General features: G+C 35.1%; 1 protein-coding gene across 2 annotated transcripts in view; it reads right to left on the reverse strand.

Moving 5' to 3' along the window:
- Positions 1-17,655, reverse strand: part of Lpin2 (lipin 2) — a 76,790-nt gene that overhangs the window by 21,986 nt on the left and 37,149 nt on the right. Inside the window, exons 2-5 of one of the 2 annotated variants that reach the window (XM_076836730.2) lie at positions 15,413-15,613; positions 8,579-8,674; positions 5,561-5,862; positions 584-691 (exon numbers count right to left, since the gene is read on the reverse strand). In XM_076836730.2, the coding sequence (XP_076692845.1) occupies positions 584-691; positions 5,561-5,862; positions 8,579-8,674; positions 15,413-15,604 (698 nt within the window). In that variant the 5' untranslated portion in view covers positions 15,605-15,613. Of the gene's footprint in view, positions 1-583; positions 692-5,560; positions 5,863-8,578; positions 8,675-15,363; positions 15,614-17,655 lie in introns of those variants that run through there. The other variant, XM_076836729.2, reaches the window with a different exon arrangement.

The following is a 17,655-nucleotide window of genomic DNA, read 5'->3' on the forward strand; positions in this document are numbered from 1 at the left end:
TAATATGTGAGGCACTGGGTTCTATTCTCAGTACCACATACAAATAAATAAAAAATAAAGGCCCACTGACAATTAAGAAAATATAAAAAAATATATAAAAATGGCAACTAGTGTTTACTGAGAAGTTACTGGGTCCTCTCTAAGCACTTTATATTCTTTATCTCATTTGCTTCTCACAGGAAATCAATGATACAAGTAATTTTACAGAAATGTACAGAGAGTTATATTAACAACTAATAGGTGAACATTTGATTGCAGAATAAACAGTAGGACTACATGTGCTTTTTCATTATATTATCCATAGTTACACATAATAGTTGACATGAAACAGAACTGAAGAACTGGCAAATTCTATGCCAACTATACAGATCTACAACTGGCCAACAAGATTAGGGTAGGCAGATTAAGTTTAGGAACAAAATAATTATTTAGAGAAATAGTTCTTATTCATAAGAAAAGAAAATAGTTCATTTTAATGTATGAGAGAAATGGGAAAAATTATTGCTGTCAAATAACAGAAAAAGTTACTTAACATGTCCTTTCTCTTTCCTTTAAGAAAACAAGAAATTTCAAAGATACTCACTTCTCTAATGGGGACCAATCTCCATCAGATAAGGGGTAGTGATCTCCAGAATGGAAGAGCAAAGGCTCCTTAAATTCTTCTTCCTTTAAGGAAGCATTTGAAGATCCTCTGTGAAAGGGAAAACAATGACGACATTTATTAGCTTTAAAATACTACCCAAATCTGGCCAACTTCCTAAATGACAAAAACAAAGGGGGCTTTCCCCCCCCTTTTCAAAAGGAAATATGAAAGGGAGATTTACCAATGCCATATGCTACTGTAATCACTAACTATGGATCAGAAGAAGGACAGAAGAAGGAAGAAGGACAGAAAGAAAATCTAATTAAAAATTCATTTTTAAATCCTTCGGGATAATAAGGCTTTGTATGTATTTCATTCAGTTTTTACAAATCTGAGGTAATAACATTCCTTTCTGGGGGTAGAGGGGTACTGGGGATTGAACCCAGGGGTACTTTACACTGAGCTATATTCCCACTCCTTTTTATTTCAAGACAAGGTCTTGCTAAGTTGTAGAGGGTAGCCTTGAACATGCAATCCTCAAGTCTCAGACTCTCAAGTCACTGGGATTATTACAGGCGTGCTCTACCATGTCCAGTGTACTACTACACTTTAGATATCAGGTAATCAAGAATCCAGAAGTTTAGTAATGACCCAAATCTAAACACTAATGCCCTGTGCACCTGTTTTCATCTTTATTTTTTTATTTTTTTAAATATTTATTTTTTAGGTGTAGAAGGACACAACACAATGCCTTTATTTTTTATGTGGTGCTGAGGACTGAACCTGGGTCCTGCCCATGCTAGGCGAGCGCTCTACCGCTGAGCCACAATCCCAGCCTCTGTTTTCATCTTTAATTGGAAATTTATTACTTGTCCTGTCTACTTCACAGAACTGATGTGAGATTTATGTGGTGTAACATGTTAAATTCTCAAAGTAGTATAAAGAAAAAACTCCGAAAGATGTAAAGCACCATATTATACAAGTCTAAAGTTCTTAAAGTATATTCAATGTTCTATTATGTTAAGTGAAATAATATGAACTCAAAAGGTCAAGGGTTGTATGTTTTCTCTCCTATGTGGAAGCTAGAGGAAAAAGAAAAAGAAAGGTGGGGGAGATCTCATGAAAGTCAAGGGGAGATAAGAAGAAAAGAAAAAAGGAATCAAGGGGAGGGAGGATGGAGGAAAAGGGGAAATACTGGAAAATAATACTGGCCAAATTTTATTGTTATATTGTATGCACGTATGAATATCTAACAATGAATCCCACCATCTATAGTGCACCCATAAAAAATGTGGGGGAAAAACATTCAATGTTCTAATAGCATAGATATTAAATGTAAAATGAGAATATTCATATCAATTTGCTGGACTAACATTAGGGAGAAAAACCAGTTAAATTATTTTTTAGTATTATTTTTCTTCCTTTATAAAAACTATTTATCATTAACTCTGACATGCAGTAAGTTTTCCACATCTCTGCATCTATTATTTTAAAGTTTTCCTAATGCTAATTTTCCTTCTGCCAAAAGATTTCCCCAACACAATCTCATTCAAGGGAAGAGAAACACAAAACTAAGGAAGGCAGACATTCATGTCACCTTAAACACTTACACTCACCATAGAAAAACCTGTAGGGTTCCCTAGAAGTCAGTTATTGATCAGGAGATGAAGAATGTAAACTGTTTGATCCAGAGACTACTGTTCTGTAACCAGAACTCTTAATAGGTCCATGCTTCTTATTTCAGAATACAACCTGCATTCTGATGATTGTTTACATTTTGCTGTCTTTATTAAAAAAAAGTGTTGTCTACATAATTTAGCAGATCTTGTTTTAAGAAAATTTCAGGAAAACATTTCTTCAAGTGAGAGCATCTACAATTCACTAGTGACCCAAAGAAAAAATAAACCACCAAGCTTCTGAGAAATACCACAAGGTACTAGTTTACACGTGTTGTGACTTGCCTGCTTACCAAACAAGGTGCTAACTTAGATAAGCTGGCAACCATTTTAACTGTCAATCAAAATTGGTACACCAACAGATTTGGCTGACGCAGCCTTTTGTACAATTTGGCTCATATTTCTGCAATGCATTAACTTAACATTTATAAATTTAGTGACTTACTTATCCATTTATAAATAAATAATGACTCTTGTCTTTTTAAATTTTTTACATATATTTTTAAGTTGATGTACCTTGATTTTATTCATTTATTTATATGTGGTGCCAAGAATCAAACCCAGTGCCTCACACATGCTAGGCAAACACTTTATCACTGAGCCACAATCCCATCTCTGACTCTTACACATTTAGTAAGGAACTTCGTGTATGTCTTAGACATATTTTGGCTTCCCAAGTTAAAGCTGCAGATAGTTTAGGAGTTTTAAGCTTTGCTCTATTATTTTAACAAAGGAAACATGTCAATAAAACTTTTGGGGCAAAAGTATTACTTCAGGCTCAGGAGTTATAGCTCAGTGGTAGAGTGCTTGCCTATCATGCATGAGGCCCTGGGTTCGATCCTCAGCACTATGTTAAAAAAACATAATAATAATAATAATAAAAAAAATGTTTCCATCTACAACTAAAAAATATATTAAAAAAACAAACTTCAGTTGGCAAAAATATTCTTAGGAATAAAGCACTTAAGGAACACTACAATGCTAATCCAAATAAAATTTAGATATATAAGTAATTGGAGTTTTTCTGAAAAATACAAGTTTCTATATGTAAGAAAATTTTTAAATTTTTAAAGATTTTTTTTTTTTGTGTGTGTGTGTGTGTGTGTGTTCTTAATGGTCCTAAAATCAGGCAGTGGCATAGCTGAAATATTCTCAAAGTTTATTCTCCTAGGTGAGGAAAGGATAAATAACCTCTAAGAGACTGAAAGCAGTATGTGGGGGGGAAGGACAAGAAGAATATTTAAGAAATTATGGCACTTTAAAAAAATATTTATTTTTTACTTATAGGTAGACACAATATTTTTATTTTTATTTTCATGTGGTGCTGAGGATCAGACCCAGTGTCTCACGCATGGTAGGCAAGTGCTCTACCTCTGAGCCATAACCCAAGCTCCATTATGGCACTTACTAGTAGCTTAAAATTCTTTGAGAAATCAATGATATGTAAAAGAAGATTTGTAAAAGAGGAACATAATTAAAGTCTTCCCATTTTTTAAAAAATAACAACAGAAAGACACTGTTGATTTATTCAGGATTTTAAAATTTTATAAGAATAGTTTATGCTGGTTTGTAGAGTGTAAAGTACATTTTCACCATTTCTTTGGATCTTTAATTGGTTAGCTGTACAACTGAAATAAAAATCTAATGGCAAGAGTGAGAAAGAATATCACACAAGTGAGCTGGTAAGTAATATAAGACAGGCAGAAAATTTTTCACGTTAAAAAGTACTATCAAATGTAGGACTTTATGTCAGGATTTACCATCCAGATTCCAAAATTTTAGAAAATGAGTAAACAGCTGGGTGTGGTGGCACACACCTATAATTCCAGCTATTCAGGAGGCCAAGGCAGGAGAATTATAAATAAATTGAAGGGTAGCCTTGGAAAATTAGTGACACCCTGTCTCAAATAAAAAAAAAAGGCTCAGGATTATAGCTTAGTAGTAGAGTACCTACTGTGGGTTCAATCCCCAGTATTTAAAAATAAATAAATAAATAAATAGTTTTGCCAAAAGGGAATCATTATACCATGCTATTCATTAATGTAAAACAATTAAAATATATCAGTCACACATTAGTACCATTTTTTTCCTGGCTTGACCATGAAAACAAAAGCGTGGCAAATAAAATATGTACAAGATCCAAGTAAGTTACTGTTTGGTTTCGAAAACTAGAAAAAGAAATTATTTCCCCTTCTTTTCTCTAATAAAAAACACTTTAACATAATTACTTTTCCAAAGGACATAAATTTTCCTTTCAACAGCTTATCTGAAAACACACAAGTAGATCAGAACCTTCCTCCTAATCCCTGGGCCTGCCCCCAATTACATAAAGGTTTTGAAAACACAGGGCCACTTATGGGCAGCAGTTTCTTGTCCAACAGTTGGGTGAAGAGAACCACCCACTTAAGCATGGATGGTCCTTCTGGTGCCAGGGTAACCACTGAGTGGAACAGGTACAAAAAAAAAAAAAAAGAAAAAAAGTTGAATGAGAAAATAGACTCTCTGCCCCCAATTATTATCTTTAAATTCCAGATAGTGCTGACTTGAAAAGAGGCATATGTTTTGAGCTATTCTACTAAGCTGATAAATAAGTGATAAATAAGAGTTCTCACTTAAAAAAAAAACAAAAAAACAACGAAAACTCTGTTGTCTTCAACTTTCAGGACATTTTTAAAAAAACATATTTATTTTTTTAGGTGTAGATGGACACAATACAATGTCTTTATTTTTATGTGGTGCTTAGGATTGAACCTGGGTCCCGCCCACGCTAGGCGAGCACTCTACCGCTGAGTCACGATCCCAGCACCCTTACAGGACATTTTGATGGTGAATTTGAATAAAATAAAACTGTGAACTGCTCAGGAACTGGTGAGATACTGACCATAAGACCCTTGGTAGCAAAACTCCACAAGTGGAATGATGGTGTCCCTACCTGTATCTGCTCATGCAGGACAAGTCACTAATTCAGATCTTCTTTTGACTTATGATTTAATGCCTTTTGGTAACTTACTGGATGAAGAGAGATACACCACTATTCTGCCACAAATGAAATTTTAGTATCACAGCAGGATGTCTTATGGCAAATTCGCACAGTATCAAAAAAAAAAAAAAAAAAAAAAAAACCAAAACAAACAATCTCTTCCATTTGATTCCACAATAAACCACTGTGGAAAAACAAGTCTAAACTCACACTGCACATCCATAAAAGCAGTAGCAGCTTTTGGCTTTCCTTGAGCCCATTCTATGGCACAAGGAGCTAGCCAAGCACCTGCACAAGCCCCTGTCCAAGTTGAAAGCCTACCTCACTGCCTGGGCTTCCTTCTCATCATCAGAGCTCACACCCACTTCACAAGTGTCTTCTGCAGCAGGAGAAGCAGGCTGCTCTTCCTTTTTATTGTCCTGTTTGCATTTCTTTCTCCTTCGTTTTTTCTTTTTCACAGAAGTTGGAGTGAAAATGGTCTCTGTTTCTAAGATGTGTGAGATATCTGAATTCTGGGATAGTCTTTCTTCTCCACTTGATTTCACCAAAGGAGTGTCAATATCTTTAAAGAACTGATCTTCAGTGGGAATTGGTGAGGTGGCAAGGTAAGCTGGAAGCTTTTCCTTAAAGAACATGGAGAAAGAGATTATTCATGACAACACTGGATCAAAGCAATTGTTACTTCTTTGAGTACATACAGTTTCACAATGGTGAAAAGAGTATGTAATCCCTAAAGGTCAGAAAGTCATACTGAACTGAGACTCTGTCTGCTCTGAGCAGGTCTTGTCTTTCTAGACACAGTTGAGGGTTAGTTCATTTTGGTCCATGTAGCTCAGTACATTTGGAGGAACTGAAATGTCAGGTCAGCACAAAACACATATAAGCTGTAATTAAAGCAGAACTAATTAAATTCTCTGCAAAGAGAAGTTCAAAACAGCAGCAGTATTCTTAGGAGGCATTAAAAAGATTATTGAGAATTTATAAAGAACATTAAGAACATGATAAAGCAGAAGCCACATCAAACAAAGAACAGCAGAACGGGTAAGTGATGAACTAGGTAAATTTATAGTGGTTAATACCAAATTAACTAACTATCCGAGGGTGGAGGAAAGTGATAATACAGATGATACATAATACCCTGTAACAAGTGAAATTAGTGAATTTTAAACCATAAGTAAATATATTTTAAGAATTCAAAAGAAAAGGCAGCTCAATATTAATAATTAAATTTCTAATTTAATACTGAATAAAATGATCAGTCTGGTGCCCAGTAAATTAACTTCTCATCCATTTGCTTCATTCCTTTTTATCATCAGTAAAAACAAAAGATAAGTAAAAGGTATAAACTGACCTCAGATAATTTAGAATACTCAAGGTCTTTACAAGTAGTCCTGAAAATGCATGCATTTCTAAAACTGTTTCCTATTAACTTTTGAACTTGGTTTAGGTAAACATTTTACCCTAAAATCAAGAGTTCTATTTACCTAGGCAAAATCTGTGTTCATCATCAACACACAGAGAGAAACTCTGCTGAGATATACTCTGCTGAATGTCCTTAAGGCAGCCAGATGAGAAGCTCTGGTTTCTGATTTCTAAGAACTTAACCTGAATGCCTATCAATAAGAGAATGGTCAAATAATTTGTGGTATATCTACATCATGGAGTTTTTTTTGTGCAGCTATTAAAAGAATAGTTAGATCTAGAACTTCTGACTTAAAGAGATGATTATAACATACAGTTAAATAGGAAAAGTTTGAAACCAAAACTAAATAAACAGCAGTCAGATTTATTCCCCTCTAAATAATGAACTCTTGGGCTGTTTTATTCATAGTATATGGCATATAGTAGTTATATCAATGGTTTTTTGGGTTCATTAAATTTTCTATTTAGGGAAACATGCTACACTATAGAAAACTGTCAATTTGATCATACATGAAATAGGAAAATGGCTAGAAGGTTGATGTTCTCCAAAAGTTGACCTCACTAAGCATAACTATTAATGGAATTGTAAGAACAGCACATAAGACTAGGTAATGGACTATCCACAACCCAGTCTTCTCACTTACTGTATCTATGCAACAATAATCACTGATATGGGTTATACATTATTTTAATAAAGACATCAAGAATGTTTTAATCTGTGACAACTGTCATTTATTATGCTTCATTCTGCTCTTTTTCTCTGCTGAAGGAAGGAAAATTTTGCTTAGATTAAGTAAATGCAAACAAAATAACATAAAAACAAGTAAGAAAGATACTAGGAAAACCAATGATCTGATAAAGTTCTTCATAAGTCATACTGTTTCAATGCTTGCTTTACATACTGGTACCTATGTTAATGGCCTTTCTATAAACTAAAAATAAACACAATCTTATTTTTCTATTGTTTATTTTTTTGGTGATATTTTTATTTGTGATTTTATAACCCAAATTAGTAGTTTACCTTTGAAACAAACAAACAAACAAACAAAAAACAGTTCTTAATAACTTGAAGCTTATCATTTTTGCTATTTGAGATTTTATTATTTATGGAAAAAGATAAAATAATGCCTTCCACAGGTTTTTCAAAAAGATCCACACTAAATCTATTTAAAAACCCAGCTTATCTCTGTCTAAACTAGTTTATACACTTCTAGGGGGAGGAATAGGATGGGGCTGGATAAATTATGTTCTCTTGCTGAAGGAAGCCAAACATGTAATCATTTATAGAGGGACACAGACCAAATAATTAAAATCTCTTAATATCATATAATTAATTCACAGGACTACTCAAGGTTACAGATATAGTGTTCCTAACCAACAATGGTAATTATATTTTCCAAGTTTAAAGGTCATGTATATACAAACACACATAGCCTGAAGAGAGATGCCTGATTACTTGGGTAGAACTAAATGAATTCAGGTCAAGATATGAACTAGAATAGACATTAAGAAAGTTCATTAAAGTCAGAAAAAGACACGCTACTCATTACACAAGAACCAAATACAAAGACTTTTTGCATGTTTTCTGTACCCTTAAAGTTGGTATGAGGGGCTGGAGATGTGGCTCAAGTGGTAGCGTGCTGGCCTAGTATGCGTGAGGCGCTGGGTTCGATTCTCAGCACCACATAAAAACAAAATAAAGATACTGTGTCCACCTAAAAAATAAATATTTTTTTTAAAAAAAGCTGGTGTGGAGTAAATTTTCTCATCCCTCCAGCTCCTTTTTGACAGCTTAGTTCAACATAAAACTAAAGCTTCACTAACTAGCAGCAATCATTTATACAACCAACAAGGAAAACTGACTATCTTTGAGACTGAACACAATGTGTAAAGTGGATATGACTGTGGAGAACTTACATATTCTTCTTCAGTCTCCTCCACAAAGAAAGCTTCTCCATTGTCACCCAATTTCATGTGAAGGTCCACTGCATTGCCATTAATTTCTATATCGATCTAAGGAGAGAAATGTGATTTAGCATTCAAAAAGTCTCTCATTCAAGCTCAACCAAGTCTGGTTGAGCAACCAGATTTCATACTGAGTTTCTGAAACTGTAGCCTTAGAGAAAATACTGTCACCTGCCTCACAACCTCCCCTTAAAAAACAAACAGATCTGGGTTGGGGGAAGAGATGGATAACCAGGCATTGAAAGAAGCACTTCACCACCTATTTTTACAACATATAAAATTTGTTTATTTTCTAAAATGTTGTTAAATGGGGAAAATACTGTCAACAAATATTTGTGTACTTTCCAAGTTATGGCACAGGTTAGCCTCACCTCACCAAGAGTTCAGACATACCCAAGATTCAGTAACCCCTGTGTATATGAGCTGTGCACAACTTCTCTGCCTGCTTTTTTGTCCACAGACAATTATGTTAATAGTAGATACCATCCGGATCAGTGAACAATCACCACTCTTCTTCAAAATCTGTCAGTTACCGGTCACTGGGCATCTATTATCAGTTCAGGCCTGATAATTATGTGGCCTCCTCATTCTCCAGTGATAGACCCATGCAACATTCTATAAAAATACATAACTAAAAGAGGAAATTGGTGATGAAACTGCAGCAAAAAACATCCAAACTGATAATCCTAGAATCAAAATTCAAATTAAACTTAAGAAGAGTTAAAGAAGAAGCAGGTGGCTATGGAAATTATGATTCTGCTAGTCACTAGAGAGATCTAGATGAGCAACTGTGTTTTTATTTTATTTCTGCCAATGGGATTGAGCCCAGGGGTGCTTTACCATTGAGCTATATCCCCAGGCTTTTTATTTATTTATTTATTTTGGAGATGGTGGGTCTCACCAAGTTGCTCAAGTCCTTGCTAAGCTGCTGAGGCTGGTCTTGAACTTGCAATCCTCCTGCCTCAGCATCTTGAGTGGCTGGAATTATAGATATGTACCACCATATATGGCTAGAATAGCTATGTCTTCAGATGCATTAAAATGTCTAAAGACAAATTATATATGTATTTGTATATACACACACATTCACACTCACAATACAGACACATATACACACATCCATAAACAAATATTTTACAGTAGTAATTTTTTCTTATTGTAGATGTAGATTAGCAATTTTAAAACTATTTTATAGGTCTGAACAAATAACTAGATAAACCTGTGGATAATCAGAATCATGAGAAAAGAGTCACAAATACGGAGGGGCTAAGAAGCCTGTGGTGATGTACTGGAATCAGGGGAATCCAAGCAAATTCCTGAGTTTTTACAAATAGATGTAGATGGGTACATGTATGTATGTGTATATACATACATATATTTTCTGGTTCTGCCAGGTGAAACAACCTAGAAATAATGATACCTCAATAGTAATGAACACATCTAGTGATCAGATCTTTGTTTTCAATACTATTTTCCAAGTAAAAGTAGCCAGAATTCTTTTGGAGGTATAAAATAATTAACTTCAGAACTCAGACAAGGAAAACAGATTTTCCTGTAATATGTTATAGTGCCAGAAAAGAAGGGCTCAAAAAAATGACAGAAGCAGCTCAGAAAGAACTCAACTTGAAGGAGCTACGCTAACAGCTGAAATGGGACAATTTGAGCAACCAAATAAGTAATTATAATAATGGGTAACAGAAAATCCCATATTATAAAATTAATATCTATGCATTCATACTGATAGAAATAATTGAATAAGTAAATAGAAGAACAGGGACAGCTCTGAAATACAGATTTTCAATTAATGACTAAATAGTAATTAATTATTGAGTTATTATTAAATAGTTTATTTATTTATTATTAAGCTTTCTCCCCCAAGTAAATTTACAGTACAGAAACCCAGCAGACACCATTAGCCAAGGGACGAAAGTTATTATCACCACTGAGTGAGACACTGCAACATGACGGAACTCCTCATGTGATTCACTGAGAAGGATACAGCATATTCTTGTGTTGCTCTTGCCCCACAAGAGAAAAAGATCAACAAATTCAAACTTAGGGTCAGTCTATATAATAACTGTTTTTATCTTTTTTTTTTTTTTTTTTTTTTTGGAATACTGGTGATTGAACTCAAAGGTATTCTACCACTGAACTACATCCCTAGCCCTTTTTATTTTTAATTGAGGCAGAGTCTCACTATGTTGCTAAGGCTGACCACAAACTTGCTACCCTTCTGCCTGAGCCTTCGAGAGTCACTGGGATTACAGGCATGTGCCATCAGGCCTAGTTGTTCTACATTAATAGTCAAGGTCAGGGGTAAAGTCTAAGGAACTATAAGAGCATGCAGATTAAAGCAATTTGGGAATATGATCCTGCAACAGAAAGTTGACAACTGTGGAAAAAATTGTGAAACTTAGATAAGGTCTTTAGTTAACAGTATTATTAGATGAATGTTAATTTCCAGTTTTGATAACAATATTTGACGGCCAAAAAAATGTTAACATCTGGGGAAGAAGCTGAATGAAAGAAATTTAAAAAACTACACCTGCAACTTACCTCAGTCTAAAATTAATTAAAAAATAAACAGTTAAAATAAATTGATGTCATAAAAAATAAGGGCTGAGGGCTGAGGATGTGGCTCAAGCGGTAGCGCGCTCGCCTGGCATGCGTGCGGCCCGGGTTCGATCCTCAGCACCACATACAAACAAAGATGTTGTGCCCGCCGATAACTAAAAAATAAATATTAAAATTCTCTCTCTCTCTCCTCTCTCACTCTCTCTTAAAAAAAAAAAAAAAAAAAATAAGGGCTGAGGAACTGTCAGATTGGAGGAGACTGGAGGATAGAAAACAAAACATTCCTTATTTCAACTGGCAATGGCTTCCTGCATGCAATATGTATTAAAACTTATAAAATTGTATTCTCTAAATGCATGCAGTTTATTTTATGTTGAATATCAAACCATTAAGCTGAAAAAAAGGATAAATAGTATAAAAAAGATGGGCAGAATGAGTAACAAAATCCTGTGTATTTAAAGAAATTATTTTTAAATAATTATTTACATAATTATTTTACATGAAATCATTTTCCTTTTACTTTTTCTTAAAAAAATGGCTACGTAAATCACTTTCCAAAGGACAAACATTAGCCCTAACTCATTTTTTCCAGTCAGTCTTTTTAACATTCCAGAGAATATTTGCTATAAAAACACTTCAGGCTAGTTGAAGCTGGTTTCACACCTAGTATCATCCAAGATTTCCAAAGCATCTGCAACCTAGCAGCAGCTTCTACAATCAAAGAAGAGGCTTACTAAATTAAAAATTTTTAAATTTTTGTTAGAAATGAAAAAGTAAAAAAAAAAAAGAAACTAAACAGTCCCATCCTAGCATATTACAAATAAGGAGAAAACAAAATTAGCTCCATAATCCCAAATTTCAGGATTTTCAGAATGACTTAAACATTAAAATCTGTTCAACTGAAAGCTTGACATGGAAAGTAATTAAAATAATTGATTTGTTGTATAATGCTTATAAATTAATATAAATGAAATAAAGGTACTTTATCTTTAATAAAAAATAGTTAAACTAATATTTCTCCAAATTTTCATTTCAGAGATTACATACTCATTCCACCTAGCTAGAGAAATGGAATAATGCTTCTTTTAGGATACAAATTCAGAGTTTAAATTGTTTACATACTATCTTAACACTTCATGGCCACAACTTTAAGGTTTCAAATACGACATTACTCAACATAACTACTTATTTTATTCTCCTGATTAGGCTTGGAATGGATTTTGGTCTTTTCAAAACTTAAATTTAGCATCAAATTAGAGCAAATTGAGGACACTTAAAAGAATATGAAAGAGCTCTTTAGGCAACGAAGGACAAACATTTTAAAAATATTTTCAAGGGGCCGGAGTTGTGGCTCAGCTGTAGAGTGCTTGCCTAGTACATGTGAGACCCTGGGTTCGATCCTCAGCATCACATAAAAATAATAAAATAAATGTATTGTGTCCAACTACAACTAAAAAATATTTTTAAAAAATTTTCAAGTCCACTTCATAGATGTCAAAAATATTTGAAAATTTAGAGTCCTAGGGAACTAACAGAGACTGATAGGACAGTGCAAATTGCCAGTGTTATCTCAAGGTAGACATAGTTTCAGTTTTATTGTTACAGGAAAATTGTGTTTTGGTTTTAAATCAAATGGCCAAATTTCTTCCCAAACATATCCTCTGGGTTCCCAGGATACCAAGGGAGGAAGTAGAAAAAAAGAAATTTTATCTTTCCTTATGTCTCACTGATTACACTCCTATTAAAAATATAGGTTGAGGGCTCAGGCTGTAGCTCAGTAGCAGAGGGCTTGCCTAGCATGTGCAAGGCACTGTGTTCGCTCCTTAGCACCATATACAAATAAAACGAATGCATTCTGTCCATCTACAACTACAAAAAAATAAAAATAAATAAAAAATACAGGTCGAGCTGGCTGCATGGCCCACACCTGTAATTCTAACTGCTTGGGGCAGAGGGTTTGCAAATTTGAGGCCAGCCTTAGCAAGTCAGCAAGACCCTTACTTAAAATAAAAAATAAAAAGTGCTGAGGATATAGTTTAGTGGTAGAGCACCCCTGAGTTCAATTCCAGTACCACAAAACAAACAAACAACAACAAAAAAACCCAAACCCACAAAGGTTTGACAAGGTATTTAACAATGAATTAGGTAGTCTTGTACAAAAATTATATTCCTAAATGCATATAACATGTAGAAAAAGGCACCTTTATCTGCTTGATCATCATTAACAGATATACAAGTGCCTACATATTTGCCTGAAGGTTCCATTTTGAATGGCCAAAAAGACCAATTCAATCTGGTGATCAACAACCCAGGTCAGCAGGGGAGCCTCAAAGGCATTGGTCCTTGCACGACCAATGGGATATTTCAGGGTACATTCAAACAGTTTACAGCTTTTGCCAATTCCTCCACAACAGATCCAGTCTGAAAGTACTTTCAATATGACAAGAGAAAAATATTGCAGAGAAGCTAAATTGTGGCAGAAGAATACTGTTTTGCAATGGAAAGTTTCCAAGTCACTAGGTAAACTGCAACTACTTTTGCTTCTTAAAGGGTAACTCCAAGAATAGGCCAGATCACACAAACCCTGCCATTCTGAAATGTGATTCTCCACTGAGACAGCACAAAGTTGAAAATAAATTTTCTCAAGTTATTCCTCTAACATATATATATATTTAGACCTGTGCCAGAAAATGGTCAGGGTGTCCTATGGGGCTTTAAAATATGGATAGAACCTTCAGTAGGTAGAGGGACAACAGTAAAAAGGAATCATGTACCTGCAAAGTACTACTAACTCAAGTTTTTAAACTTGATTGACATTAGACTAGCAAACCTTCCTAATGCACCATAACTTGAGGAAAGAGGATATAAAAACAAGAAAAGCCAACACAAATATCCTCTTTCTGAAGAGCTTTTTTCTAAAACAAATAAAAGTCAACCAGTCTATGGTCTGTGGCTTACCATTTAGTCAATTTTGGGGATAAGTCCTGGTACAACAGTAAGCAAATTTAGAATACAAACAAGATTTTATAGGTTTGTCAAAACAAACTAAAATGTGGTATTAATTTCCTTTAAACAAATATAACCTATTCTTGATTATATAAGACTTTTATTCATAATTAATATGAAGGTTATTATCCTAAATATTTTAAAGTGAAGAAAAAATTCATGATAGCTTTGCCACTGATATCAAACTGCAAAAGTTAAAGCTGTAGTGTGATAAGATGGAAAAGATATTACATCATTTGTATATGTGTGTACAGGTAAGTACATAGTATATTCAGTTTGGTACTATCCATGGTTTCCAGCATCACTGGGAGTCTTATAACATATCATCCATAGTTAAGGGGGGACTCTGTACAGAGGTTCCTTGACTAATGATAGGGTTACATCCTGCTAAACTCATCATAAATTGGAAATGCTATTCAGTTGAAACCTAGTGAATGTCATAGCTTAGTCTAGTCTATCTTAAATATGTTCAGAACACTTATGTTAGCCTACAGTTGGGCAAAATCATCTAACATGCTGGGAATGGTAGTGTACAACCTGTAATTCCAGTGACCTGAGAAACTGAGGCAAAAAAATCACAAGTTCGTGCCCAGCCTGAGCAAATTCAAGGCCAGTCTTGGTAACTTAGCAAGACCTGTCTCGAAATAAAAAATAAAATGGGTTAGGGGGATGTAGTTTAGTGGTAGAGCACCCCTGGGTTGTAGTAAGGCACCCCAAGTTTAATCCCTAGTACTGTAAAAAAAAAAAAAAAAAGGTTGTGTAGTTTATTGAATATTGTTCTGAAAGTGAAAACCAGAATGGTTATATGGGTACACTTTCATACCAATATATTATATATATTTCAATAAAAACTGATTTACAGCTGAAAAACAAAGTGAAGAAAATATATATATTTTTTTCTAAATAGACACCTAATTCCCTCATGTATGACTATTTTCTGTTTTGCTCTTTTGAGTTTCAACATGTAGGATTATCATTATAATTTTCAGCTTCTTTTTCCCTTGGGAAGACTTCCTGTAATAGGGCTTTACGAATTCAGAAACAATTTCAAAAGTAATACCTATACAGATTGACTTCTCATATGAGTGTCTTTAACAACATGCAAGTTCAAAAGAAAGAAGCATAGGGCAGAAAGTTCACAACAACAATTTACTCACTGACGCTCTCTTTTCCCTCCTAGAAGACAGGCTTGTGCACTGCACTCACCACTTTCTCTTTGGATCTCAGGACTCCCAGCTTCCCAAACCGCACGTGAAAAGGTGAACACTGATAGGTGCCATCCTGCTGCTGCACCACGACAACATCGATGCACCCTGACAGTGTGGCTTGGTTAATGCCCTTGTAGAGCTCCTTCACGGTGACAAGCACCTGCCCAGCCAGCTGGCCCACATAATTCATGGTTTGTGACTATAAGAAAAAAAAAAATTAGATGAGATGTTAACAATGAATCTCTGCATCTAATCACAATGACAAAAAATAATAGCAATGACCAAAACTCTACTGCTCATTGGTATGCCAGATTTTACATCATTAACCATGCTAACTTAGAACCCATCAGTTTCTGGCTACCATTGTTTTCACACACTTCCATACATGGACAATTCCCAAACAGTTCTTTCTTTTTGACTGAAGGCCATCCCAGCCAGGACCTGAGGCTTCACAAGTTTTCTTTCCTTTCCTACCACCAAAAGTGGTACCGACTGCCATTACAATTTCTTCCGGAAGCTCAGGACCTGCATAGACTCAGAATACTGACCACCACCACTGCCCTCCTGACAAGACAGTCTGGAACCAGGGGCTACTGATTCATCTTCCAACAGAAACAAAGTTGTGAGAGCTGGCTTCTGTACAGAACTATTAACAGAATACTATACTTCAGATACATAAACAAACCTGGGTGAGCTAGCCTAGGTCTAAGCTGTTTATAACATTACCTCTAGAGAAAATCCCTGCAATGCCTCAACACGACTCACTGGAACATATATTTGTGTTTAGCAAAGTTCAAAGCAAAGAGTTTTAATTTGGTTCCTCAACCTCAATTCTCTACCCAAATCAGATCAGAAGAGGTCTTCAGAGTCCTCCAAAAAGTGACAAAAGAGGGAAAATATAAGCTAAAGCTGACTTTACCTCCTCTCCCCCCATCCTCATTCTTGTGCGTGTATGCATGCACTCACACACACAAATTCCAAAACAAAAACAAACAAAAAACCCTTTGGTTCTAAGGCTGTAAGATTTCATTTCCAGCTGCTGTGCATACCCTCACATTTTATTCACCATCACCTCTGACATTATGTCAAAACATGATCTAGGGAAAGTCACTCTGGGCAGCAATATGATGCAGACCAAGACGGGAGTCCTTCCACTGCTCTGGCTAATCCAGAAGCCAATTTTTACTGAACCACAGGACTGTTAAACTGGTCTCTAAATTATTCACCATAAGCACAGTTGTCTTTCTAAACCCAGCTTTGCAGCTGCCCTGAGCTCAAAGTTCCATGTTCTGCAAAGTTCCAGAGAGCACAGTCTGTGTTGCCAGGTTAAGTCCAAAGTGGAACTGGGAGAAAGAATGCCCTTCCCTTAGGAAAATGCAAGGGCCTGCCAGTTTATCTGCCCACACAGAAACTCACCCCATTCTTTACAGATGAACCAGAGCCCATAGCAGTGTCCTAATTCCAATAAACAGTTTTTTCCCCCACTTTTACACACAGCTGAAAGTGTACTCAAGGTCCACAAAGCCTAGCCACGATAATTTTACCCTAGAAAAATTTATGTTACCAAGGCTCCCTCTAATGCACCTATTTAAGAAGTGACTTTGAACAATGTGGCAAAATGTACTACTATTTATAAAATAAGGTGGTGATGATTTTGATTTTAGAACAATTGATTTGACCTTGATGTCAAGACTAGATTAGGCACACATTTAGTAATAATTATTTCTTGACCAAATAAAGGAACAATCAAACGATCCACCAACAAATGAGACTAAAAAAATAAGAAAACACAAGTGGGGAGGAAGTAGTGTTTCATGAGAATATTCTTACAACATCTCAACTGGAATTAAAAAAATTTTTTAAGTGGTACCAAGTGTCCATTTATAGCCACAACTACTTCCCTCTTACTCTTTTTCTCCTTCTTTAGGCTCTGGTAACCACTAATCTGTTCTTCATTTTTGAAATTTTTGTTATTTAAAGAGTTAAATAAATGGAATCATAGGGTAGTCTTTTGGGATAGCCTTTCCCTGCTGGCATATTTCTCTGGAGATTCACCCAAGTGGCTATGTATAAGCAATTCATTCTTTTTATTTTTTGTGCAGTATTCCATGGTACACATATAACATAGTATATTAATCATTCATCTGTTGAGGTGACAGCTGGCTGAGCTGTTTCCAGTTTTGGGCTATTACAAATAGCAGGATTATAAGTACTTATGAACAGGTTTTGGTGTGAAAATAA

Source organism: Callospermophilus lateralis, chromosome 17, assembly GCF_048772815.1.
Source record: "Callospermophilus lateralis isolate mCalLat2 chromosome 17, mCalLat2.hap1, whole genome shotgun sequence".
In the NCBI taxonomy this organism is placed as follows: Eukaryota; Metazoa; Chordata; class Mammalia; order Rodentia; family Sciuridae; genus Callospermophilus; species Callospermophilus lateralis.